The sequence below is a fragment of the Acanthopagrus latus genome, chromosome 18 (assembly GCF_904848185.1).
Source record: "Acanthopagrus latus isolate v.2019 chromosome 18, fAcaLat1.1, whole genome shotgun sequence".
Taxonomy (NCBI): domain Eukaryota; kingdom Metazoa; phylum Chordata; class Actinopteri; order Spariformes; family Sparidae; genus Acanthopagrus; species Acanthopagrus latus.
The window spans coordinates 1,162,427-1,188,383 of NC_051056.1; the positions used below are offsets into that span (position 1 = coordinate 1,162,427).

The 25,957-nt window shown below is 42.4% G+C and overlaps 1 protein-coding gene across 2 annotated transcripts; it reads left to right on the plus strand.

The window, feature by feature from the left end:
* Positions 1-5,760: 5,760 nt before the first annotated feature.
* matr3l1.2 (matrin 3-like 1.2) lies at positions 5,761-25,921 on the plus strand. 2 transcript variants are annotated; one of them, XM_037076334.1, is made up of 22 exons: positions 5,761-6,018; positions 6,969-7,906; positions 8,952-9,013; positions 9,118-9,156; positions 9,925-10,022; positions 10,127-10,173; positions 10,277-10,393; positions 10,529-10,654; positions 10,738-10,917; positions 11,141-11,265; positions 13,238-13,607; positions 15,547-15,738; positions 15,957-16,053; positions 16,179-16,195; positions 16,311-16,433; positions 16,578-16,706; positions 21,137-21,265; positions 21,357-21,487; positions 21,577-21,859; positions 22,162-22,303; positions 24,627-24,742; positions 24,820-25,921. In XM_037076334.1, exons 2-22 carry the CDS (start codon positions 7,127-7,129, stop codon positions 24,880-24,882), a joined length of 3,366 nt encoding a protein of 1,121 aa, XP_036932229.1. In that variant the 5' UTR covers positions 5,761-6,018; positions 6,969-7,126; the 3' UTR covers positions 24,883-25,921. The 2 variants fall into 2 exon arrangements, with proteins under 2 accessions (XP_036932229.1, XP_036932230.1); XM_037076335.1 differs by having other exon boundaries at positions 6,972-7,906.
* Positions 25,922-25,957: the final 36 nt, after the last annotated feature.

The window sequence follows — 25,957 nt, forward strand, 5'->3', positions numbered from 1 at the left end:
CATCTCCCGGAGGTTTTGGTGGCCCGCTATGGGGCCAGAGGTACGGGAGTACATCGAGGCTTGTTCGGTCTGCGCACATAACAAGACGTCCTCCAAGGCTCGCACAGGACTGCTTCAACCGCTCCCCATTCCATCCAGACCGTGGTCAGACATTTCAATGGACTTTGTCACAGGGCTCCTGGTCTCCCAGGGAAACACCACCGTCCTCACAGTGGTCGACCGGTTCTCCAAGATGGTGCGATTCATCGCGTTACCAAGTTACCATCCGCCAAAGAAACAGCTGACATAATGATGAACCAGATCTTCTGAATCCATGGGTTCCCGAAAGACATTGTTTCAGACCGGGGCCCCCAGTTTGTGCCCAGATTCTGGAAGGAATTCTGCAGACTAATCGGAGCCAAAGCCAGCCTAACATCTGGATATCACCCGGAAGCTAACGGCCAGACCGAACGCCTCAACCAGCAATAAGAAACCGGCCTCCGATGCGTGGTACACCAGAACCCCTCAACATGGAGCAAACACCTGGTCTGGGTAGAGTATGCTCACAATTCGTTGCCCACCTCTGCTACTGGCCTTTCTCCTTTTCATTGTGCCCTAGGTTACCAACCCCCACTGTTCCCAGACAATGAGAAGGAAGCGTCGGTTCCCTCAGCCTATGCCATGGTTCGATGTTGCCGGCGCATCTGGGCAGCCGCTCAACAGGTGCTGATCCGTCAGGGAGACCGGGTTAAGAAGAACGTGGATCGAAGAAGTCATCCGGCTATCCAGAATGTTCATTCTAGATATCCAGAATGTAATTGTGGATATCTGAAATTGAAAACCCAATACACATGAATGGCAAAAGTGACGTTATTTGTCCTAGGAAGAATGTCATTGTGGATATCTGAAATGACAGTTGTGGATAGGAAGAATGTCATTGTGGAAATCTGAAATGTTCTTTTTGACTAGGAAGAACTGAATTACAGATATCTGCAATGCATATACAGTCTAGCTATTAAATGTTAAAACGGCTTGCTTAGGCTTTGCATATATACGGCCGGCTCAGCTCAGAGCAGTTAGCAGGGTCCAAGTGAAGGTTTGTCAGCACGAGAGCGGCCAAGACGGTCATTTTGACTGTTTTCAAATATATATGTGCAATAACTTTGACTGTATTTTAATCTAGAATAGTTTTTATATAAAGTACATAAAAGACAAAGAAAATATATGTTTTACCCATTTCGGCCATAAGCGGTCATGACCGCACATCATCTCACAGGGTTTCATTGTTATATTTTTTGTGCTTATTTGTAAATTTATTTGTAAGTTAATTATTATAGAGTTGCATTATATAGCCTGGTTGGCACCATGGGCAAACACGAACTGGAGTTCCCACCTCCGTGAAACAGCATGCGGAGCTGTTCAAGGTGCTGAGGTGACTCTGACTGTGTATCAGGGAAAGCCAAGGAACAATGTCTGCATCCTGAGCACCGTGTGCGCAGGTGTGGACACCTTTAGTGGGGCGAAGGCAAAACCAGAGTCTGTGATGTACTACAACAACACCAAGTACAGCGAGGATGTTCCGGACCAGATGGTGAGGGCGTACTCCGTCAAAGGCTGTACCCGAAGATGGCCAGTGTCTTCTATAACATCCTCGACCTGGCTGGGATCAATGCCCGCATCTTATTCAAGGAGCAGCAGCAGCAGGAGAGCCCGGAGGAAAGTCCTGCAGCAGCTGGCAGACGAGCTGAGGGCAGAATACATGGAGGGGAAAGGAGCCGCAGCAGGCGGCTCAAGGTGGGCAGCAGCGGAAGCAACCACCGCAACAGCAGCAGACACTGAGGCAGTGCCGGTCCGAAAGAGCTGCAAATGGAACCAAACGTCGGACACTTGAAATGCCACAAGCCGTGTGTGGTAATTGTGCGAGGAGAGCGGAGGTAATCTGCCGAGACTGTGACCAGGGATCACAACAGCTCTTTGTTTTTGTTTTAGATAAGCTCGTTTCCAGCTTTTTCGATTTTTTTAAAATATATATTTTATAAATTATATATGAATTATATAAAGTTTCATCATCAAATAAGTTATTTTTGATTGTTAACTGAGTTTTCTCCATTGAAATCTTGTGTAAATATATGCAATAATTATGGTTTACTATGTGCGATGATATGAGTATAGCTATAATTAAACTTGTGAAAATGTACATTTTATTGTTATTTCGTTTTTAAAAAAAAAGATAAAAAAATGACACAATGAATGCATTCATCACTCAACTGGGTATTTACATGAGAGATTATAGTGTTCAAAATCCAGCGGTCCAAATGACGCTTATGGCCTGGAGTTCTATAGCCCCGTATGCAGGTGTAACGACGCGCCTGATGTGCTGCTCTCATATCGAGAGTTGCTGATGCCTATTATTAACTGCAGGTCTTATATCTTTACCGTCATTATTATTATTATTATTATTATTATTATTATTATTGTTTTAATATTACGTTTATAATTTTCAGGGAGAAAGAAGTAGCCTAGATCGAGAATATGAACAAAACTGTTTTACCAAAATGAAAAATGTCTGTTTGCAACAGGGTCCAAGTTATAAAAAATGATTAGCATTTTATCAGATTAATGTCAATTATGGAGGAAAGAAAAGACAGCACTCAGACAAACATACTGAAGTTCATTGCTCTGTGTGGCATTTTGCAAACATTCAAGTCAAGACACCAAATCAAAATACATGTCATTCAGGCATTCAGGGCTGTGTGGTTTGTCCTAGTGGTGTTGAATGAACCCTGCTGTCCGATTGGCGAATACGTTCAAACAATTATATTCGGGGATACAGTGGTGATTGGCATGCCCCCAGATCCGCCCCCTTACTGACAAAAACCGCCCACTAAAAAAAATCACTCGCACCTGTTCTCAGTTTACAGAGCGAGGAGAGGAGGCTTTCGCAAGCGAGCAGTCTGCGCGCGCAAGCAGGGGAAAGTATTGCGAGCGGACTCTGCACACGCTCGAGCTGTTTTTCTCCTGGCAGGCCACAATATTGCGGATAAAAAATAGCTCGCAAGTGCATGGAAAAGGCTCAGGGGAAAAACGTGCCTCACAGATGTTTAATTTGCGCACGCGAATGTTTTATTCAGTATTCTATGCCCATAGCTAAGCCCTTCCCGGGATATGAACCAGCAACCTCCCAATCACTAGTCAACCTGCTCTACCCACTGATCCACAGCAATAACAGGTGTACCGCTCCACAGTCCTCTCAGCCCTAGATAAACTAGAGCCGCCTTTCCTCTTTCAACCTCCACATGGAGGTTGATTGACAAGGAAATTAGGAATTCCTGCAGCTCAAACATATTATCTATATATTATCAGGAAATGCTCCGAAGGGTAGACTGTCCCATTTAACAATGGTTGATGCGGCCTGAAGGGTGCACCAAAGTACACACCTTCGGGAAGACCGCAAAGGGCGGGTCCTTGAAGTGTGCAGACCCTGACTTGGGACATAGCCAGCCATAGACATAATATACGTAGACGCCTCATAGCGTGCTGGAATGTAATCCTGCTACCCTGCCTTCTTGGTTGGGTCTCCTCACCATAGACAAAATATACGTAGACGCCTCATAGACTGACGCTGCCTATTGGAGCTAATGTATCAGTGCGGCCACAATCTTGGATGGGTCTCCAATGTCACCCCCTGCATTCATTTCTACTGAGGAAGGTGTATCCACAACTACAATAATCACAACCTCCCGAATTTTTACCGGATTTTCACACGGTTACAAACGGCAGAGATTTAGTTATGATACAGGGCGCTGTCACAAAAATTATTTTAAAAAAATCGTACTTGTCAAAAGGTAATCCCCCAAGATCTGGTAGCAATACTGCGCTGGTTATTGCAACCATAAACTTCACAAAATACGGTCCAATTGACTCTGATTCCAGTTGACTTTGGTGCTAGCCTACAGTGAGGAGCATAGACATAATATATGTAGACGTCTAATGGCGTGCTGGAACGTAATCCCGCGTCGCCGCTATCTTGGTTGGGTCTCCTCACTATTTCTGCAGCTCAGGTCCGTGACAGTGGTTATGATTATTTTCGTTGTGGATACACCTTCCTCAGTAAAAATAAATGTAAGGGGGTCGCATTGGAGATCCATCCAACATGGCGGCCGCGCTGCTACGTCAGCTCCAATAGGCAGCGTCAGTCTATGAGGCGTCAACGTATATTGTGTCAATGCAGCCGCCAGCTTGTGTGTGGAGTGTTGTTCATAGACATATAAAGAGTAGACGCCGCAACGGCTGCCGGGCAGGGAGAAATGCGGCGGCCATCTTGGGGCGGTCATTCTACTCCGAGTTGAATGAATGTAGGCTACTAAGAAGAACGAAGAAAGAGGCATTCCACTTCCTTCCCATCCCCATTTGTTATCCAGGTTTTGTTTTAGTCACTCATGATTCTCTCTCTCTCATTTCTCACTCATTGACCTGATATGAGTTATATTGATACTCTATATATGATTTATATATATTTTCATATTCTCTGATATATAAATGTATCTATCTATCTAGATAGATAGATAGATAGATAATATATATATATATATATATATATATATATATATATATATATATATATATATATTATATATATGAATCATATTGATACTCTACATGATTTATCTATTTTTAATTTTCTCTGATATATAAATGTATATATATAATATATTATATATGAATCATATTGATACTCTACATGATTTATATATTTTTCATTTTCTCTGACATATAAATGTATCTATTACATATATGGATAGATATATATGATTGATATTTTTTTCATATTCTCTGATATATAAATGTACATATATATATATATATATATATATATATATATATATATAATATATATGAATCATATTGATACTCTACATGATTTATATATTTTTCATTTTCTCTGATATATAAATGTATCTATTACATATATGGATAGATATATATGATTGATATTTTTTTCATATTCTCTGATATATAAATGTACATATATATATATATAATATATATATATATATATATATATATATATATATATATATATATATATATATATATATGAATCATATTGATACTCTACATGATTTATCTATTTTTAATTTTCTCTGATATATAAATGTATATATATAATATATTATATATGAATCATATTGATACTCTACATGATTTATATATTTTTCATTTTATCTGATATATAAATGTATCTATTACATATATGGATAGATATATATGATTTATATATTTTTTCATATTCTCTGATATATAAATGTATATATAATATATATATGAACATATTGATACTCTACATGATTTATATATTTTTAATTTTCTCTGATATATAAAAGTATCTATAATATGTGTGTGTGTGTGTGTGTGTAAATATCTATATCTATATCTATATATATATATATATATATATATATATAGATATATATATATATATATGTGTGTATAGAGAGAGAGAGAGCCTATATGATTTCTGTTGTGTTTATAGTGTTTGCAAAATACCTATCATACATAACATATATCATACATCAGAATATTCTATTACTGTTAATCCATTTATAATGAATAAAATACGCCGGCCCATGTGTCCTGTGTCATACCTATAATGTATGACGTTTACAGCAAAAAAAAACCGCGTGAAAATCAGTTTCTATATCAGAGTTGCGATTGATTAAATGCGCTGACACCTAATCGCGCCTGCTGAACAGATTACACTGAGTGGAACGGGTGACCCCCCCAAGATGGCCGCCCCAATTCTCATCAGCGCCAACAGGCAGCAGCGTTCGACGAGGCGTCTACTCTTTATATGTCTATGGTGTTGTTCATACTCCGGAGCAGAGGATGGCGGTCGCGCATTACTAAGATGGCCGCCGTGAAACAAGTAAAGAGGGAGGTCTGACCCTAGACATAATATACGGGTCTGACGCTTCTGTTTGCGCAGGCAGCGCGAGCTAGCTAGCTATCAGCTAACATCGCATGTAAGAAAACGTTAAGGTAAGGGTGTATATATTTATTAACAGAGCCGTATGTAAAACTTGTACACGAGAAAATTGAATCTTGAGTTAAGTTATAAACTATACTTTCATTAGCTGACTAACCGCTAGTATTAGCAGGAGCAAACTAGCCCAACGCAGGGTAATGATGTTAGCAATGGATGTATAGAAAACTTAGCTTCCACTGTGCGGGACGGCCTTTAGCTTCATGTGTCCCTTTAAGTAATTATTATTATTTATGTTTTCTTGCCATCGTATTCAGTCATTCCTTCATGTATTGATTTATACATAAGTGACCCTGAAATTTTAAAAAAAAGAAGACAAAACACGTCAGTATTTTGTAAATTGGAACGATAACTTAATAGAGGTTGCAGTTTTAGCCAGTTAGCCCCATTAGCTTACAGTAGCTCCTCGCTCTGTCATCCACTAAAACTTGTGTCACCAGGTTTCACTCGACTGCAGCCTCCTCAGATGTTCACTGGTCAGAGAGTTAAACTGTTAAAATGCTCATGTAGTTGATTCCCTATGTCTGGTTATGAGAGCTACGAGGTAAAATATCGTTATGTTTGGATGCAGTTCTTCCCTTTCTTTCGTTGTAATTGGAGACTCTTTATTCCTTTACGTTTCAAACAGAACGTTTATATTCCTCTAGAGGCTTTTTATTAATCACACCTCTGTGATATTTGACACTGGCTCTCAATGAGGATGTTTCCATCACTCTGTTCACATCAGGTCATTTCCTCCCTCCTGGTCTGAGGTGAATTTGAGTCTTTATAGTCTGTTCTGCCTCCTTTCCTAGCCTTCTTTAACTGCCTCACAGCTTTCATCTGCTTAGGTGGCTGCTAATCACTCAGTCATGTTCTTCCTCTGCTGTTCATGCTCCTCTCCACTGGTTCCTGTTTCTTAGTGGAGGCAGCGTCTCAAGAATGTCTCTGCCTCATTGTGTTTCAGCAGAATCAGACAGAGAAGAGGAGTCCCCTTCACTTTAGCACAAGGCATTAACTGACATAAACTTCCCCCGTCCTTCAAACACAGACATTGTTTTGCCACCTGCTTCATTCTTGTCTTGAGACATTTGAAGCCGGAGAGCAGCTCCTCTTTGTGACGTCATGTCTCAGAAGCCGCAGTCAGATGCTCAGAAACACTTTGCCGTGGGTCGGGGGCTCCTCGCCGCCGCAGAGACCTTGAACTTCAGCATGAATGAACAGCGATCCAGCCGGCAGATGGGGGGTGTGTCCTCAAGTGTGGGGGTGGGTGGTGGTGGTGGCATGGAGGGTCAGGATGGGGCCTCCCAGATGTCCCGGCGTGGCAGCGGCAATCTTGGCAGCACCATGAAGCTTTTTGCCAGTTTGGGGCTGTCGCCCTCTGACCTGGATGCTCTGGCAGAGATCCCTGAAGAAGACATCAGCGTGGATACGCTGCCGCACATCATCAGGCAGCTCAAGAGCCGCAAGGGAGACACGGGAGAGCGGCGGTTGGCATCCTCCATGTCCTCTGAAGCTGCGTACCGAGGTGGAAGGGACAGCTGGGATGACATGCCTGTAGGCAGGATGGGCGGTCCTTCTCTGGGTCAGGGTTCGGCCCGGGGTCAGCCCTCTGCAGACTTTGGGTTAAGTTCTATGCAGCACGTCTCTTCCAGCGGGGGATATGGTTTAAATTACAACAGCGGCAGCAGTGGCAGAGGAGGCAGAGAGAGGCCGTACTCTGAGCTCTCCCACCATGACTCCTACAGCGGGCTGAGCATGGGGCCGCCCACCTCCGACACCGTCTTTATGCAGAGGAAGATGGGTTCCCCATCCAACGGAAAAGTCCAAGACTTCTTGGGAGTCATGCCCTCCATGTTCCCCCACGTGTGCTCTCTTTGTGACTTTGATGTTCACTCCACCATGGTGAGTACCGTCCAGCCTCCTTCCTCTTTTCCTCTCGGACTAACGTTAAATGTTTCAGTTCAGGAAAACTGAGCTTGACTCAGGTCTTTGCTCCACTTCAGTCAAACTGGAGCACCAGTTTCCTTGTTTAAATCACCTTACAGCATGTCTCATGTCCTCATGATCTTACAGCTGGAGCTCTGCAGCGTCAGTCAGGTTCTCTTCAGTCATCAATTCTCTTATCTGTTCACCCTTGTCTCAGCATCCCTCAGCTAAATAATTAATTTATGACGCATTTCTACCTGTGTGACGCAGATATGTCATAGCATAACACACACACAGACACACACACTCACTCAAAAATGGAACCAGCTCATCTTCATCAGAATAAGCTAATCTTAACGGATATGATGTGTCGAGCAGCAGTGATTAATTGCTTAGTTGTCAATCTTTTATTTAAATGCCAACAATTTTAAAAACCAATTAATTGATTTGAGTAATTTTGTAATAAAACTGTCTCATTCTCTGCTGTCAGCTTGTGAAATGTGAATATTATCTGGTTTCTTTTCCTTTTCCTCTATAAAGGTAAACTGAGTATCTGTGAGACATTTGAAGAACAGACACTGAGCCACCTTTTTTTCACCATTATCTAACATTTTAGAGACCAAACAGCTTAAAGTGAAATGCTCGCCAAAATGCAACCGAGGCTTAATTTGTGATTGAGCATGAGTCAAACCTTTGTGAAAAAGCATAATTACGACAAAAGTGGCGCTTCTAAGATTTATCGTTTTTGGGCAAGCTAATTTTCAATGGAGTGCATGTTTACAGTGGAAGTCACATCCAGCAGTTAAAGATCGATCCGATCATCTCCACATTAGTTTCTCTGATTCTTTCCTGCAGTTGTGATAAAGCTGATTATACTGTAACAATCAGACTTTCAATTCAGGTCTTACATTCTGTGTGAGCATAATGAAGGTTGCGACTAATGCCTTAATATTTGGGTGAACTGTCCCTTTAACGTGAGAGGATGAGTTTGTTGAACGTCAATTACTGTCTGAATCTGTAGGAGTGGAACCAACACCTAAATGGACTTAAGCATGCTGAGAACAGACGGCTACTGCTCAACATGTGAGTCAGAAACACACACACACACACACACACACACACACACACACACACACACACACACACGGGGTACCTGTTGGAAATGTAATGTTGTGTAAATGTTTCAGGTATCCAGAGTGGGAGCCTGGGATGTCCTCAGGCAGAGGGTGAGTTTAAGATGTGATTGATTGTGTTAGTTAGGGCTGCACAATAGTGGAAAAAACTGACATTGTGATTTATTTTTTTTAACCCTGCGATATGAAAAAATATAGGAATTTTCATCAGATGACCTGAATAGCACTTTGTTAGGTTGCACTGCTGCTATCTTGTGGACAATAAACCTGCACTGATCTCACCTCTTTTTGTCATACCGAGCTGTGTGGTACTGACATCAATGGTCAAACAGATTAGTTTTGTTACCTCTCATGGTGGCAACAGATGCAAGACGCTGTCGACACAGAACACGTGTTTGGTCAATATCATCCTTCTTGTGGCCGAAATTATTCCAGATAACTGATGTTACTTTTCTTTTTGGCACCAAGTCTTTGTTCTCACGATTTTATCTTGTTTGTTGCTCATTTTTCAATGTTGTTACCAGCCACTTACTCCATGTGCAGGGGTGTGCTCTGCTTCGGCACACTGATTAACAACTAATGTGATTGGTGGATCGCAGTGGAGTCTGCATGCTCAGTGTGTGTCAGGTACCCTTGAAATTAGATGAGTTCATTTTCCTCCTACATCTCAGGCCCTGCGATGTGACTATTGCGCACATGTACATCGCAATGACAATGCTCAAACGATATATTGCAGCTCTAGTGTTGGTTGACATTACAGTGAAGTGACTCATCAGCTTTGTTACACATTAGTCCTCAATGTTGTCAGTTTGGTTTGAAGCAGCTGTTTGTTGTCTGACTGTCAGCTGGTCTCTGTTTCAGTGGAGGTCTTCTGGACACCCCCAACCTGTCTGCCGGGCTGCTGGGACCAGCCCCCTTGTCTTCAGTCCAGACATCAGGTGGGATGTCCTCCAGCTGGGGTGAGACACTACACACACTCCTCTTCATATCCTCCTCCTCAGCATGTATTTATAACATTAGCTTCTCTGTACAGTGTGTGATGTTAAGTGTGTTTGTGTGTCAGTTGGAGGTCCTGGTCTGTCAGGAAAGAACCAGTCTGGACATAATCAGGTTAGTTTGTTGTCCTATCTTCAGGTCAAAGCACAGTTATTACATGTCTTAATATCTGAGCTGTCATGTGTTTGTCCTCAAATTGAACATCTTGTCCCCTCAGATGAGGAGCAGAGTGGTGGTGGTGAAGTATGACAGAAAGCCCCTGAGCAACAAGACTCTGTTCGCCTTTACTGAGCCGTTTGGCTGCCTTAGAGAGCACCTGGTCCTCAAGAACAAGGTGGAGAACAGGTTTAACATCCACAGCTGAGCTACAACCTCACTTTGTTGTCAAGTCTTCATGTTCATCACTGGTAGTCAAAGTTCAAATTGACAAAGTTCACTGATAATATCCCAACCTATTTGTCTCTGTCAGGCCTTCCTAGAGATGAACAGTCACGAGGAAGCTCTGGACATGGTCACCTACTACGAGCAGCACCCAGCATCTCTGTACAGCAAACCACTCACCTTCTACCTGTCCAAGAGACTGCTAGTCATCGAGGTAACAGCCGCCACCATCATCCTCTCGCTGTGTGACCACGTCACCAGCCTCTGACACTGATAGTCTTTATGTTTGACCTTCAGAAAGATGATCGGTTGACAGACAGGCCGATGGACAGATCAATGGACAGACCTGTCAAAGGTCAAGGCAGCCAGGTGGTTTTCTTCTCCAACCTGCCCAGAGAAGAAGAGAAGAAGAAGGAGCTGCTGACCATTGCTGGACGCTTCGGCATCGTGGAGAAACACCTCTTCTTAACAGACCAGGTGAGCTGGGAGACCTTTAATCAGACACTTCCTGTTTCTCATCTGAGTAAAAATGGGCAGATTTTAATGTCAGCCAGGTGACTCGTGTTGATCTGGAGAGTTTTTAACAGTTGGGGGATGTTCACTTTTTGTTTTTCCAGTAGTTTTTCTCAGAATGATGGATTTGAACACGCTGCTGAGTTTGTCTGTCTGTCTGTCTGTCTGTCTGTCTCCGTCTGTCCAGGCGTTCGTCCAGCTGGGGACTCCAGAGGATGCTGAGATGCTGGTAAAGTATTACAGTGTGAACCCGCTCAACATCAAAGGACGACCGATCCGCCTCAACATCTGCACAAAGTACAAGACCTTGAAGTGAGTACAGAGTGTCAGGCCACACCTCCAGTCACCTGGTTATTTTTATATATGTATGTATGTATGTATGTACGTACGTATATATGTATATTTATTTATTTATTTAAAAGCATTATTTTTATTTTAATGCTTTTATCAGTCATTCCAGAAAAATGTGGAGTTTTTTTGTGATTGTTGCCGGCAAAAATCCTTGATTATGCTGCACATTTTCTTTAAAAATGCGATGGAATATGCAGGGTATTTATGCAATTTTATGTGATGAAAAATTGCTGGAACTTTCAAAAACTGCGGTTTGATGAAAAAGAGAAAAAAAAGTGATTCCCTAAACACCCTGTTCTCACTAGGCTACTACCTTAATGTATAGAGTAATTTCTTATTACTTCCTATGATAAGCAAGCATACTACATCGCAGAGAGTGCTGGGAATTTTTAATTTCTCATCTTGTTTTATTTCAGACCTTAATAAATTCTTACAAAACATTCAAACTTACAAGACATTGATGAGTCAAGTTCTGTAGTTTTACAAAAGGAATATGCTACCACTTCTGTAAAAATAAATAATGTGCTTTTTGTTTTACAGAGGTAGTTATACAAAACAGACATCTTCTGTTAAAATAAGTGCTACCAATGCACAAAGTGCAGTCTCTACTGAAACGTAAATTTACATAACTGTGTAACAACTGTAAGGTTTTTGAAACTATTGTGATTTGTTTGTTGGCAAATCAGACAGATTTGCGAGCTTCATCATGGCTTCATTGTGGGGTTTGCAGCTTTTTGATGATGTTCATGTCACGTAATTACATCACTTCATAACGTTCCCATGGCAACAGGGGAAAATGGCTGCTCTTGTGTGAAGTAAACGCAACATTTTTCAACTTTCTGCTAAGATATATGTGACTTTTTTGCAACAAAAATGCAGGGATTATGAAATCGTGCAAGCCCGCATATTTTGCGCGGAAATCTGCAATTAATGCGGTGTATTTGAAAAAAATGTGGCCCCTGCATAAATATGCGGACTTGGCTGATTATGCATTGAGTTATGTGATTGCATAATCATGTTTTTCTGGAGGGACTGTTTTATTTTAAACAAAATTGCCCTGCCATTTTAAACAGTGCACCTTCAAACTCACTTGAAAAAAATGTGTCCTTTTTGGATAAAATGCTTTTGGAAACATACATTTAACATGTCTTATTGCATGGTTTTATAAAAACAGATTAGTTTCCCTATTGGGACTGATAGTGAACATAACTTTGATCAGATACATTTTTTTAATACGTTCTTTGTTTACAAACAGTATTTTATATCCCTGAAGATATGTAAACTAAATTAAACATCTGCATGCTGCATAGTGAACATCACATGTAGGTAGATGTACAGGACATGAGGTGTGTGCTTACTGTCTATTTTACACATTTTTGGCCAGGAAGATGAGCCTGTCTACTACCTCTGGCTTGAGGCATGCCCCGTTGTGGCTTCATAGCACAAACTTGGGGTTGAAAGTTTCAGCATGTGGATGAACCTCTGTCTTTTCCACTGTAAATACGGACACTATATCTTTAGCAATATGCACCGTGCCTGCATCCGTAAAAGCTGTCCACCGGGACCCTTTCTTCTCATACGAGACACAATGATTAAATGATTTCGCTAATGTTGCCTGCTTTATAGCGGGTGTTTGTGGGCTGCTGCGGTCTTGTACATCTCTTGGTGAACAACAAGCGTCCCACTGTGATGCCTGCATCTGCTTGAGATGCTGAAATAAATGGGTCAATCTGCTGTCTTTACAGAAACACAAACAAACTTTGCAGCTAACAGAGAAACATAAACATGCATCATGTAGATATGACGTCTACATGATGCATGTTTATGTTCATCTAAGTTGAATCATTCATACTTGTTTTAAAATGAGCTCAAACATTCTGACATCCAGCTGCAGAAACCTTGCTCACATTAAATTCTCCTGGCTGGGTTTCAGTGTGAACCGCAGACAGGCCGGTGCTGCTGGAGACAGTCGAGCCTCCAGGAATCGGGGAGCGAACACAACCTCCTCCTCCTCCGGCTCTGGAGCCAGGACCTTCTCCAGCTCCGTCAGAGCCTCCTCGTCCAAATCCTCGTCTGGCTCCAGGAGCAGAGAGGAGAAGAAGAAGGAGGAGGAGATCAAAGTAAAGCCTGCAGTGGAGGAGGAGGAGGAGGAGGAGGAGGTCTCAGGAGTGATGGAGGGGGAGGACAGAGGAGAGGAGGTGGGGGAGGAGCAGGGAGATGACAGAGATGCAGAAGCGGGGGGGGCAGAGAGAGCAGAGTCTATGAAGGAGATGGTGGAGTCTGAGGACATCACGCAGGCGGAGGTGAGAAACATGGAAATATATTGTTACTCCTAAAGTTAGAAATAATCAAAATAAGAATTACATTACATAGATATAAGTTTTTGATTAAAAGCGCAAAGCATGATTTAATAGTAGTGTCCGACCGGTGGGATTTTTTGGCCCTATAACGATAGCCGATATTAGAGGGGTTGCAATCACCGATAGCTGATATGCAAGTTATTAATTACATGGGAGATCTTGGCCAGGGACACTTTTGAAAAGGGGCAATGAAATGTGGCCTATAATTGTTGTTCCATGACGTTTTAATGTTTACAGTTACTTATTTCATGAACTAATTTACCGTGGCTTGTGGAAAAGGAGGAAAAGTCCGCTGGCTGATCGGCTGACTGGTCAGGTGGTCAGGAGGTTTTGTGGTGTAGAGAGGGGGAGGGACTTCACTGAAATGTTAGCTGAGCCAAAGTCTCTGGCTGAGCTCTGCGCGCCCCACTGGACAAAATAAATCAGTACACCAGCGCATGCTTTTGTCACTGTCAGGCGACGTCTTTACACATACGGCCCCTTCTCCTTTCAAACGGGGCAGAGCTCTGTGAGAAACAGCAGGAGAGACACAGACACAACACCTGAGGGAGAAGCAGGTCCGCCACGGACGTGCATGAAAAAACAAGTGTGTCGCACCGAATGTGTGCCAGTACAGCGTCGTGTTGGGTTGTGAGCGTACATAATGTGTGTCTACATTTAAAATAATGGCTTTGTGCGTACTGAAGATGCTATATCTGAAACACACACACGCTTTAACCAAGACGACGGCCAAAATCACCCAGGCTTGCACGCACTGCGTCATACAGTGGCTGAGGGCTCAATATGCGCAAAAAAAAGAAAGAAAGAAAAGCCAAGACTTTCGAGTCATCTGTGTCAAGTCTAAGTCTCAAGTTATGAATGTCGAGTCTTTCATCAGTGTTAGTCAAGTAAAGTCCTCAGATTTGCGACTCGGGTCCGACTCGAGTCAAGTCATGTGACTCGAGTCCCCCACCTCTGCCTGCTACGCACCTGAAGTAACTGGAGACTTAATTTAAAACAGATAAACGACCAAAGAAATATCAGATGTCTCCATACAGCTCGCCTGCTGTGATCACAGTCTGCAGGAGTGCAGATTCTGGAGACTGTGATCATGGGTCAGCAGATAATGACTTAATGTTCATTTTTTTGGGTGAAATGATCCTTTAACGTGTCCTTAATGCAAGGCTGTATTGTCCATAGACTGGATTGGGCAAGTGCCCAGGCATACCAGCCATTGACAACCAGCACCTCATGATACAAGCTTCAAAAATGTTTTATGTAAATTTTTATGTTATTCACTGGAAATTGTTGAAAGACCATACATTAATCATTTATGAACATTAATTTAAAAAAATAACAATAATAATCATGAGGAAATCAGATTGACAAGTCAGAATGACACTACAAAATGATTCCATACTCACAAATAAAACAAATAGACAAAGATAGTAAACAAAAATATTGCAAACAATGGTAAACAGAAACTCAATCAATAAATTAGAATGTTACAATTTACTAGGCAGAGAATTCCAATTAGCCCAATATTTAACCCGGTGACCATAAACTTGCCATAAAGGAGAATGGCTAGAAAGAACAAAATTAACCTGTGTCCACTGTGACACTGGAGAAGTAGACCCAGAAATGGACTTTCTCATAAATTGTCACAAATACAAAGAAATTAGAGAAGAACTATTTCCCAAATTTGATGAAAAAATCCCTGACTTCCTCACCCTCCAACAAGACAAAATATTCCCAATCCTTCTGGGAGAAGACATCACAGTGTGTGTGAGTGAAGCTGGGGCACCAAATGGGGTTAATGCGGGCCTGCCTTAATGCCTCCTCTGACTGTTTCTGATGTGTTTTTCTATTAAATATACTGAACATATTTTGCATGTATACACAGGTTCCTCATGATGATGTCACTGACAACATTCCTGGAGCTGTGGGTGGGGCAGATGATGGGGTCATGGAGGGGGCGGAGTCAGAGGGACAAACAGAACCGACAGAGACTGAACAACATGAGAAAAAAGAAGAACCGAACGCAGAACCAGGAGAGAGTTCAGAGGCTGTGGAGGGAGATCCGCCTGCAGACGAGGTGAGCTTTAATATATAAAAACAGTTTACTGATGACATGAAGGCTCCAACGTCTCTTGAGCTTATACAGTTTATGTCTTTGATGGTTTAAAGCTCCACATTAGATTTATATGTTTTTAAGCTTTGTTTTTAAGGATGTTGTATTTTTGTTGCTTCCTGTCATGATTCTGTCCAGCTGAACACCTCTGGATGTTAATGATGATGTCTGTTATCGTGCAGTTTGATCAGGACTTCCTGGAGAACATGGAGGACTTTGTAACGCTGGACGAACTGGCTGAGGACGAGGATGAAGCAGGTGGACAGTCGGACATCATCGGTACCTATATTACTGAAGTGATTTTTTCTTTCAGCATGAATTTGTTTAACATTTAAATCTTGTTTTTGGCTTGTGGTGATACTTCAGATAAAACATTATGTATTTGTGTCTCTGGTTCTGTGCAGACAACACCAGGAAAGGGGTAAGTAACCATCACATGACTGTTCTTTAAAATACTCAGAGTCCTGACTGAGTGGACTGTTTGTCATTAAAGGCTGTGAGTGATGGAGAGAAACTGAGTGCGTTGTTGTTTTCAGGGGATGAGGGTGATCAACATCGTCGGGTTCAGACGAGGTTACAACTTCCTGAACGAGCTGCTGGGACTCGCTAAACCTTTTGGGAAGGTGGTCAAACACCTGGTGCTGGACCTGAGACCTGAGGTACACAGGACTGTAGGATTAATATCCTCCATCAGGGGCACCACCTGCTGCAGGGTGGAGGCAGAACTGCTCACAAACAACTTTCTGAGTTATTTGTTGTCTGACATGAATCTGTCATGTTCACCTGTCTCTCCTCCTGAGCAGGCGTACCTTCAGTTCGAGACAGAAGAAGAAGCACAAGCGATGGCCAAGTTTTACAGCAATAACATCACGGCATCTGTGTGCGGCCGCCCAGTCAGGATCAGTCACTCCATGAGCTACCCCACCATCCAGGTGAAAACACCAGCTCACTGACTTCAGATCAGAACTCATGTGACGACTCTCTCTGATGGTAGCAGGTTTTATTCTACCGTCTGAAGGTTATAAACTTCATACAAATCAGAAGTTTCCAGCTTCTGTGCTTTCAGAAGTGTCAAACAAAGCTATCACATTTCATACACATGGCACAGAAATTATATTGAAGTAGAGAAATGGCCGACGACCTTCTGACTGACACTGACAGTAAATGCAGTATCTCACAAAAGTGAGTACACCCCTCATATCTCTGCAAATATGTGGTGGTGTGGTTATATCGTTTCATAGTGCAACACTGAAGAAATGAAACTTTGATACAATGTAAAGTAGTGACTGTACAGCTTGTATAACAGTGTACATTTGCTGTCCCCTCAAATTAACTCAACATACAGCCATTAATGTCTAAATTGCTGGCAACAAAAGTTAGTACACCCCTAGTGAAAATGTCCAAATTGTGCCCAAAGTGTCAATATTTGTGTGGCCACCATTATTTTCCAGCACTGCCTTAACCCTCTCTGGCATGGAGTTCACCAGAGCTTCACAGGTTGCTACTGGAATCCTCATCCACATTCCATTTGAGGATTCCCTACAGATGTTCAATAAGGTTTAGGTCTGGAGACGTGCTTGGCCCGTCCATCACCTTTACCCTCAGCTTCTTTAGCAAGGCAGTGGTCGTCTTGGAGGTGTGTTTGGCGTCGTTATCATGTTGGAATGCTGCCCTACGGCCCAGTTTCCGAAGGGAGGGGATCATGCTCTGTATGTCACAGTACATGTTGGCATTCATGGTTCCATCAATGAACTGTAGCTCCCCAGTACCGGAAGCACTCGTGCAGTCCCAGACCATGACACCCCCACCACCATGCTTGACTGTAGGCAAGACACACTAATCTCCGTATTCCTCACCTCATTTCCGCCACACACTCTTGATACCATCTAAACCAGATAATCTTGTCTTGGTCTCATCAGACCACAGGACATCATTCTCGTAATCCATGACCTTAGTCTGCTTGTCTTCAGCAAACTGTTTGCGGGCTTTCTTGTGCATCAATCTTTAGAAGAGGCTTCCTTCTGTTAAGACAGCCATGCAGACCAATTTGATGCAGTGTGCGGCGTATGGTCTGAGCACTGACAGGCTGCCCCCCTACCCCTTTAACCTCTGCAGCAATGCTGGCAGCACTCATACGTCTGTTTTTAACAACCTCTGGATATGACGTTGAGCACATGCACTCAGCTTCTTTGGTCTGTGGCGTGGCCTGTTCTGAGTGGAACCTGTCCTGTTAAACTGCTTTATGTTCTTGGCCACCACGCTGCAGCTCAGTTTCAGGGTGTTGGCAATCTTCTTATAGCCTAGACGAGGGGTACTCAAATACAAATCTTAAAGGGCCACAAAAAATTTTTTTCAATGACTCAAAGGTCCATGTATTGAAGTCGGTCAGGCCACATGCAATGATACTGTAATATTAAAAACAAGATACTAGATTAAATGAGAGCACAAACTTTCAACATGCACATACCAATTAAAAGTGTCATCTAAGTGAACTCCGAGATACTTGTATGAGCTGACCTGCTCATTGGGTGAGTCATGTATGACAACAGGATTATGGTCCCCTACTGATCTTGGGTCTAAGACCATCTCTTTAGTTTTTTTTAACATTAATAATGAGGTGGGGAGCATCACACCATTGCACAAAGTTTTCTTTTTCAGAAAAAATAGGCTGAGGTGCTAGAATCTTTGTGTAGTAGACTGAGGATGGCAGTATCATCAGAAAATTTAAAAACAAGGTTCCCTGGGTGGCTGTTTATACAATCATTAGTATAAAGTGTAAAAAGGATTGGGGAGCTGACACAACCCTATGTAGTCTGTTATTATTTCTGTAGCCTCATCATCTCCAGATTAGAGAATATGTCTCAGTCTGTGCAGAGGAAGGATCCTTTGATTGTTTCTATGCTGTCCTTATCCCACACTGTCACTGACTTAGTTTGGTTTACTCCTTTTAAAAACAGTCTTGTATATTGGGATTAACTGGACAGTATTATGGTCAGAGTTTGGGGGCAGTGGTTTTGCAGTAATTGTGCATTGCCCGTAGGAAGCATGTATTCCTGTAGAAAAGTGGGAGGGCAAGTAGCTTTTTCATGCATGGCCAAATGAGGTTGTGTTTGAAGGTGGGACGTCAGGGATATAATTGGCTGTTTTTGACTACTTTTGATTTTACCAATATATTTCACCTTAACTATTTACCTTACCTTGTTTGGTGTCATTATTTTCACCACAACCTCACATGACTGAGTGTACATTTATTTGTTCATTTTGACATGCTATATTAACACCATGGACCTAAAATCAAAACCCTAACCCAAAATAACATAAAATCAGAGTAGGAAAAAGTGATTTTTTACTGTGAATACCACAAATATGTTCATTGAACCAAGTGCCTTAGTAATGCAAATATAAATTGTTTGCGAAATTTGTGCGTAAGGTTTTGAAATTTACAAAGTTATATGTAACTGTTTAAATGCAGGCAATGCCGGCTCAGGGCTCCTCAGTTCATTACTGCCTGTTCGACATTCAGCAGTCTCCTCCTTGTTTTGACTCACAGCACAAAAAACGACTACACTGCACACTAAACATACTACACTGAACACTATATAACATACTGTACACTCCAAACACGCTATATGTCACAAATCTCTCAACTCTCAAAACTCGCCATCTCTGTCGCTGTCTGTATTACCGCCGGCGTCCCTCACATAACTTCCCCAGTTCCTCAGCAACCAAACTTGCTGCTTGTGGACGCTTTCGCGACAAAAGCCCGTTTTTACCGTTTCTTCCTGCACCAGACCCACAGCAAACAAGACGGCAATGTTTGTGAAAAAGCATGGCGGACATTATTTACCCCAAGTCTGGTTTTGGACCTGCCGGTGCGTCCGTTGACTCGGGAGGTGGGCCGTGGGGTTGGGCTAGCAACTAGCTACACACGAACATCCACAGATTCCGATTCCACTTTGTTGTCCGGACTCGTTTAGGCTCATTAATCCACAACAGTCAGTTTAGATGCACAGAACGGGACAGACGGCAAAATCCCGGTCCAGGTCACGTGGCTGCAGGTATAAATCCGCTTGTTTCTTAAGGTATGTCATAGAAGTGAGCTCTGCAGTGATTGGCTCTGGTGCGCACGTGACTGTGGTGGCTACTAGGGCTGCCACCAAATAGTCGACCAAGCTAAAAAATAGTGGCAACTACGTACAGGGACTCATTCTCGATGGTCTTGAATCTTTTCTGGACAGCCTCAAGAAGGGTTGTTTTCATGGTTTTGATACCCATGTCCACCTTGTTCTCCAGAGCAAGCAGGCGTTTCAGCACTGTGATCGAGGGGATGAATTCAGCTGCAGATGAAGTGGAGGAGATAATCTGTCTGGTTAGTTCTTCAAATGGTGCCAGAACAGTGATTATTTTCTCCAGTAAAGCCCACAGGTTAGCCGTAAGGGTCACTGGCAGGTCGTGGTCCCCCATTTGAGTTTAGAACTGGGTTCTTAGTGGGGGGCTTTTAATTTGAAAGTAGCGACCATTCGTAGCTTGCCGCTACAACAACAAGCGGACAACAAAGACAGCTACAGAGGCCAAATAGCATCTCCTCGGTCTCAGTGGCTGTCCAGTTGCTCATCTTGATGTCTGCAGATGAAGTGATGGACTGTAACATCAAGCAGAGTTACAAGACAGTATGAATGTATAATAAAGTATCTATCTATACATGTTCAAATTACAACTTCTCTCATGAAATGCACAACAGCACAACTTTAATAGTGCAATCTGCCACAGAATACAATGCGTTTCTCATCCCATTTCACGGAGTAGTGACTCAGGAGTCGTCGGCTTTCCCCACACACAAAGATTTTTCGTCATAAATATTGAACAAGTTTAACATTTACGATTGTCAGCCGCGATCCGTTTCTGAACAAATTATCAGGACAAATTGACTCTTAAAACACCACAGACCACAGGATAATCGTATAGGATAATCTTATAAGACAGAAGATAATCTTCCGTGGTCAGGAAGGGGTAAAATCGGAGCAAAATCAGCCCAATTATCATTATGTGTGTACCCCCCTTAAGATATAAGATAAACTAACAGGAGCCATGTTATTAGAAAAAAAAATACTCATTGATCAGATCAGTTATCAGAACAGTCGGTGATAAATTTGACATCTGACAATTAATTAATAAAAGTTTGCAGCTTTTCGCTCAACACAAAGACTCCTAAAGCCAGCTTAAAGGCCGGCCTAAAGCCAAGATCTTTGAGTTGAGGGCAAATCAGAACATTTAAATAACTGATCGATGTGTCCAGAAAGTCATCGATGGTGAGATGATGGTCTCAGTCTGTCCTGACATCTCCTCTCTGTTTGTGGTTCAGTGCGGGTCCAGTAAGGTGGTCTACGTCGGGCAGATCCCCACCAGTAAATTCTCAGATGACGCCATCCTGAAACTGGCTGAGCCGTTCGGGAGAGTCAAGAAGTATTTCACCAACAGGCTGAAGAGAGAGGTACAGAACAAGAACCAGGACTAACTGAGTACCAAACAGAACCAGGACTGCACTGTGCGTGTTGTGTCAGACTCATGTTTTCTGCCTCCAGTGTTTCATAGAGATGGAGAACGCAGAGGAAGCAGAGAAAATGGCCGAACACTGTAAAGGAAATCCACCAAAGTTAAATGGGAAACGTCTGACCGTCTACGTCAGCAGGAAGTACCGACAGCTCAAACACGGGTGGGTTTCTTTTTCTGTGGTGAGCTCTTTTCAGAGTCCTACTTTTTCAGAGTTATGCACGTATGAAACTGTTGGTGTTGTTTGTTCAGGCATCGCTGTCTGACCACTGCCAAGAGAGAGACCAGCTGCATGTCACCGAAACCCTCCACACACCCCGAAGAACCTCCAGCCAAGAAACCCAAAGAGGAAGAAGTGGAGGAGGAGGGAGGAGAAGAGGTCAAACTAAAGGAGGAAGAAGAGAAAGAGGAGGGGGAGAAGAAGAAAGAGGAAGAGGTGCAGAGTTCTGATGTGAGCGGCATCTATGAGAAGAGAGAAGAGAAAATAGAGAAGATTCCTGAAGATTGTGATCAGAACCTGAAGAGATGCCAGGAGGTGAGTCACATGATCACTTCCTAACGAGGCTTTACCTCTGATCCACAGCCGCCCTCTCCTGACAGTCTTCATGTTTCAAAGTAATCCATTACATCCATGAGTACACTACAGACAGAAGTTGCTAACAGCTCATTCAGCTTACTTTATAACAGAGCTGATGGTCATGTTAGCAGCAGTGTGAGGCTAACATCTTATTTTAGGGCATTAGCATGCTCACATTAAACAGATGAGGCCAAATGTGTAGCGCTGAAATGATTCCAACTGATCTAGAGTCAGCTGATTTCTGCTTCTCTGGATTTCAGGAGGTGAAACAGGAGGAGCAGCTCAATTTCATGGAGATATTGAGCACTCACAACGGACAGATGGAAGCTCCCCCACTGGCTGACAACAAGCCCAGCGTGGCGTCTCTGCCGCTGCCGCCCTTTGACCCCGACAGCCCCATCGGTGAGAAAACATCTGACATACATGTCTCTGATCTGTTTTAAGTCTGAGGAGGAGACAAAGCCAATTTAATAACTTTATTAACTCATTCAGCATTCAGGAGTCGTATTAAAGTGAATCTCGCACCGAAACGCAATTTAGGCTTTTATTGTCAATGTATGAGTCAAACCTTTATGTAAAAGTGTAATTACGATGAAAGGGGCACTTTTAAAGTCCGTGTAAAGCAGAAATAAGTTTGTAATGAGTTTGTCATACCACAGAAACATGTGTCATTGACCACTGAGCCAAATTTGAAAGATTAAAAAAATTGCCAAGTATGTAAAATTAGGTCTCAAAATCATGGAAAAACAAGCACTTCTCTCTGCTGTGAAACGCTGGGGGCGTGTCAGATAGAGGCGCTGGAACCATGCCCACGCGCAGGAGGGGAGCCTCCGTGTACTGTACAAGGACATAACCTACAGTTACAATGTAAGCTAGCAGCAGCATCGGATGGACCCAGCCCGACCTGTTTGAGCCATCAGAGCCAGAAACTGACTCTGAGTCAGACACTGATAGTGCTCAGCCTCGTTCCTCACAGTCCATGTTTAACATTACACACAAACATAACACCCCAGTCTACATATAATTCCTTGTCATAGCTATATTGGTGCACATAAAATATTACCTGTGGATTATCATTGTACTGTCAGATGGACTCCGCTCAGTGAATGAGGCCAAATCATGTCATGATTGAATGCAATAACACTTGCTAACATTACAAGGATATTGACGGGAGATATCGGCCCGACCCGGCCCGTGGTCCGGTTCAGGTTGGGGGTGAGAGCACCTGTTGTTGGCGGGACGGTCGCAGGCGGGCACATAATGCTGGCGGAGATGAGAGCATGCGCTGTCGGCGGGACGGGAGGATGCAAGCCGGGGACGGGTTGGTTTGGCCCCACTGACCAGCATCAACGGACTCTACAGATACCCAGACTTTACCTGGTGACAGTTGGTGTAAGGTGGACACTGCAGAGACGAGTGATTATACTGTTGGTGGTGATTTTGAACTCTCCACAGTAGCTCCTCTTCACAAAATTGATCCACCGTTTCCTTACATTGTCGTCCTTAGTAAACTTAAATAAGCTAACGGCGCCGTAACTCTGCACACTGTGGCATCCAGGCAAGATGCAGGAGCGATGTGGAGGAGACATGACTGTTTAGCTGACTGGTTAGCTAGCTGCAAACTATTCTAAGAGATGCTATCCAAGACTGGAGAGCAAGCGGAAAAACTCCGAAGCTAATGCCCGAATGTATTTACACGGCCTCTGCAGCAGGGCCGGGTTTATGCAAATCATGGCATCATTAATAAATCCTGAATACAGAACTCATGAGACACAGTTTGAGCCTAGCTCCAAAATTAAATTCTAAATGGCTGAATGGCATTTTACATGTTTTAAGGAAATACATTTATGACCTATTTAATGTGTTTAGAAGAAAATGGCTGAATTTGCTTTACACAGACTTTAAGATTTACTGTATTATCCTTTTCAGGTCAAACACCTTTTAAATGGGAGTGCTAGGGGCAAATTGGCGATAGCATCAAAATCACTATTTTTAAAACACTAAGGCTCGACACAACATAAAACTTTGCTCATAGTATCACCAGGGTCTCTACACATGAACATGAGCATTGAGAACATTGCGTACACAGTTTGCTAAAAAGAAAGTTTTTGAACTTTAGCAGCTGCTTGTTCCGCTAGCCGCCATCATGGCAGCCGAGAAGTATCGATCTCCGAATGCGACGTAACCTGGAGGACAGTTAAGATTAACATCTACTAAGGTGAGTTGTCCAAAAACTGTCTTTTCAGTAAACTCTGTGTACACAAACAATGTTGTCAGTGCTCGTGTTCATGTGTAAAGACCCTGGTGATACCACAAGTTTCGTGTTGTCTCGAGCCTTCTCAGTGTTTTAAAAATAGCAAGTGTGACCCAAAATTAAAATAGGGTAAATCTTAAAAGTGCCTCCTTCATCGTAATTATGCTTTTCAAATAAGGTTTGACTCATATACATTAACAAAAAAAGCCTAGGTTGCATTTTGGTGAGAGTTTCACTTCAACAAGTGATCATAAAAGTCACTAAAGTTCTTTACATCAGAAGTTCTGAACAGAAAAAAATAAACTTTTCAGCAGTTAGAATAATTCACTGCTGTGAGTTTCTCTTTTTAGTTACTTGATTTTAGCTTTACGAGTTTTTTTTTGTTTTGTCTTCTGTCTGTGTGAAAACCTGAAGAATAAACAAATAATCTTCGTCATCAGGAAACACTTTATTAACATTGTGTTTGTGCAGGTGTTGAACATGTGAAGATGGGTTATTACTGCCGTGTCTGCTTCCTGTTTTACTCCAACGAAGAGACAGCGAAGAAGACACACTGCAGCAGCCAGGCGCACTATGACAAGCTGCAGGTGAGACTCGGCTCCACCCACACGGCACCACACCTGCCACAGACAAGTGAAAGTAACCCATCGTTTCCTTGTTTCAGAAATATCTTGAGAAGGAGCAGACCAAAGCAGAAAAGAAGAAGGGGAAGAAGACAACGGCGTGAGAACACTGATTTCATCCAGCACAGGAAGACGAGTGGGATCTTTTAAAATTTGATTTTGATTTTAGTTTGTTAAAATCTGACGTAGACAATGTGAACTGTTGCCATGGTGACGACTCAGATGGTGGTGAAGCGCGTCGGTCTGCGATGTGAATGACTAGCTGCAGCAGCCGGACTGTGAAAACAAAATAAATGGAAACGTTGAACAAGACTCTGGTCACCGTCCAACTCTTGCATGTCTGTTTCCATGGAAACGGTTTGTGTTTTTGGATGGACGTTAGCTGTAAGCGAGCTTCAACTCAGAATTATTTTCATGAATCATATGGGTCCATAATCATCAGAACTTTGTGAAAAAGTCTTAAAATGACAACAAAAGAAATGATTGGGAATATTTGAGTTTTTGTTCTGTTGCTTTAAATATTTGATTTATTGAAACTTGAAACTAAACATGTTTTGATTTTGGACGGATGAAGCTCATCTGATGATGTAACATTGTGTTTGGGAGAAATGATCAGTCAAGTAAGCGACAAACAGGTGAATCAAGTATTAATATTCAGGAAATCATCAATCTGAAGCTGAAACACTGCATTCAGTAGTCATGATGTTTGGGACAGACATGTGCGTGTTGGATTAAAGGAATAGTTCAGCATTTCAGGATCCAGTCTGAATTTAGTCTGGTTAGCCTAGGTTAGCATAAAGACTGGATATAGAGGGGAAACAGCTAGCCTGGTTTTGTATGACTGAACGAATTTGTGGTGTCAGTCTGTCTGAAATCCTGGAACTATTTCATGACAAACAGTGATTCCATCTGCCAAGTGACAAGAAGTGCTGGGCGGATGGATACATGAGTTCCAAAACCCACAGACTGGTTTTAACATTTGTTTCTTTTAAGTTAAATTAATGACCAGATTTAAAGTTGTTTTTGTTTCTGATGTAGTCTTCTGATCGTCACGGAGAACAAACTGAATGTGTTCCTTGTTTTTATGCCTGAATGTTTCTGTTAACGATGTTTTCTAAAATAAACAAGTTTCCTCAAATATGATGAAGGATTTTACACAACTGAAATGTGATTTTATTT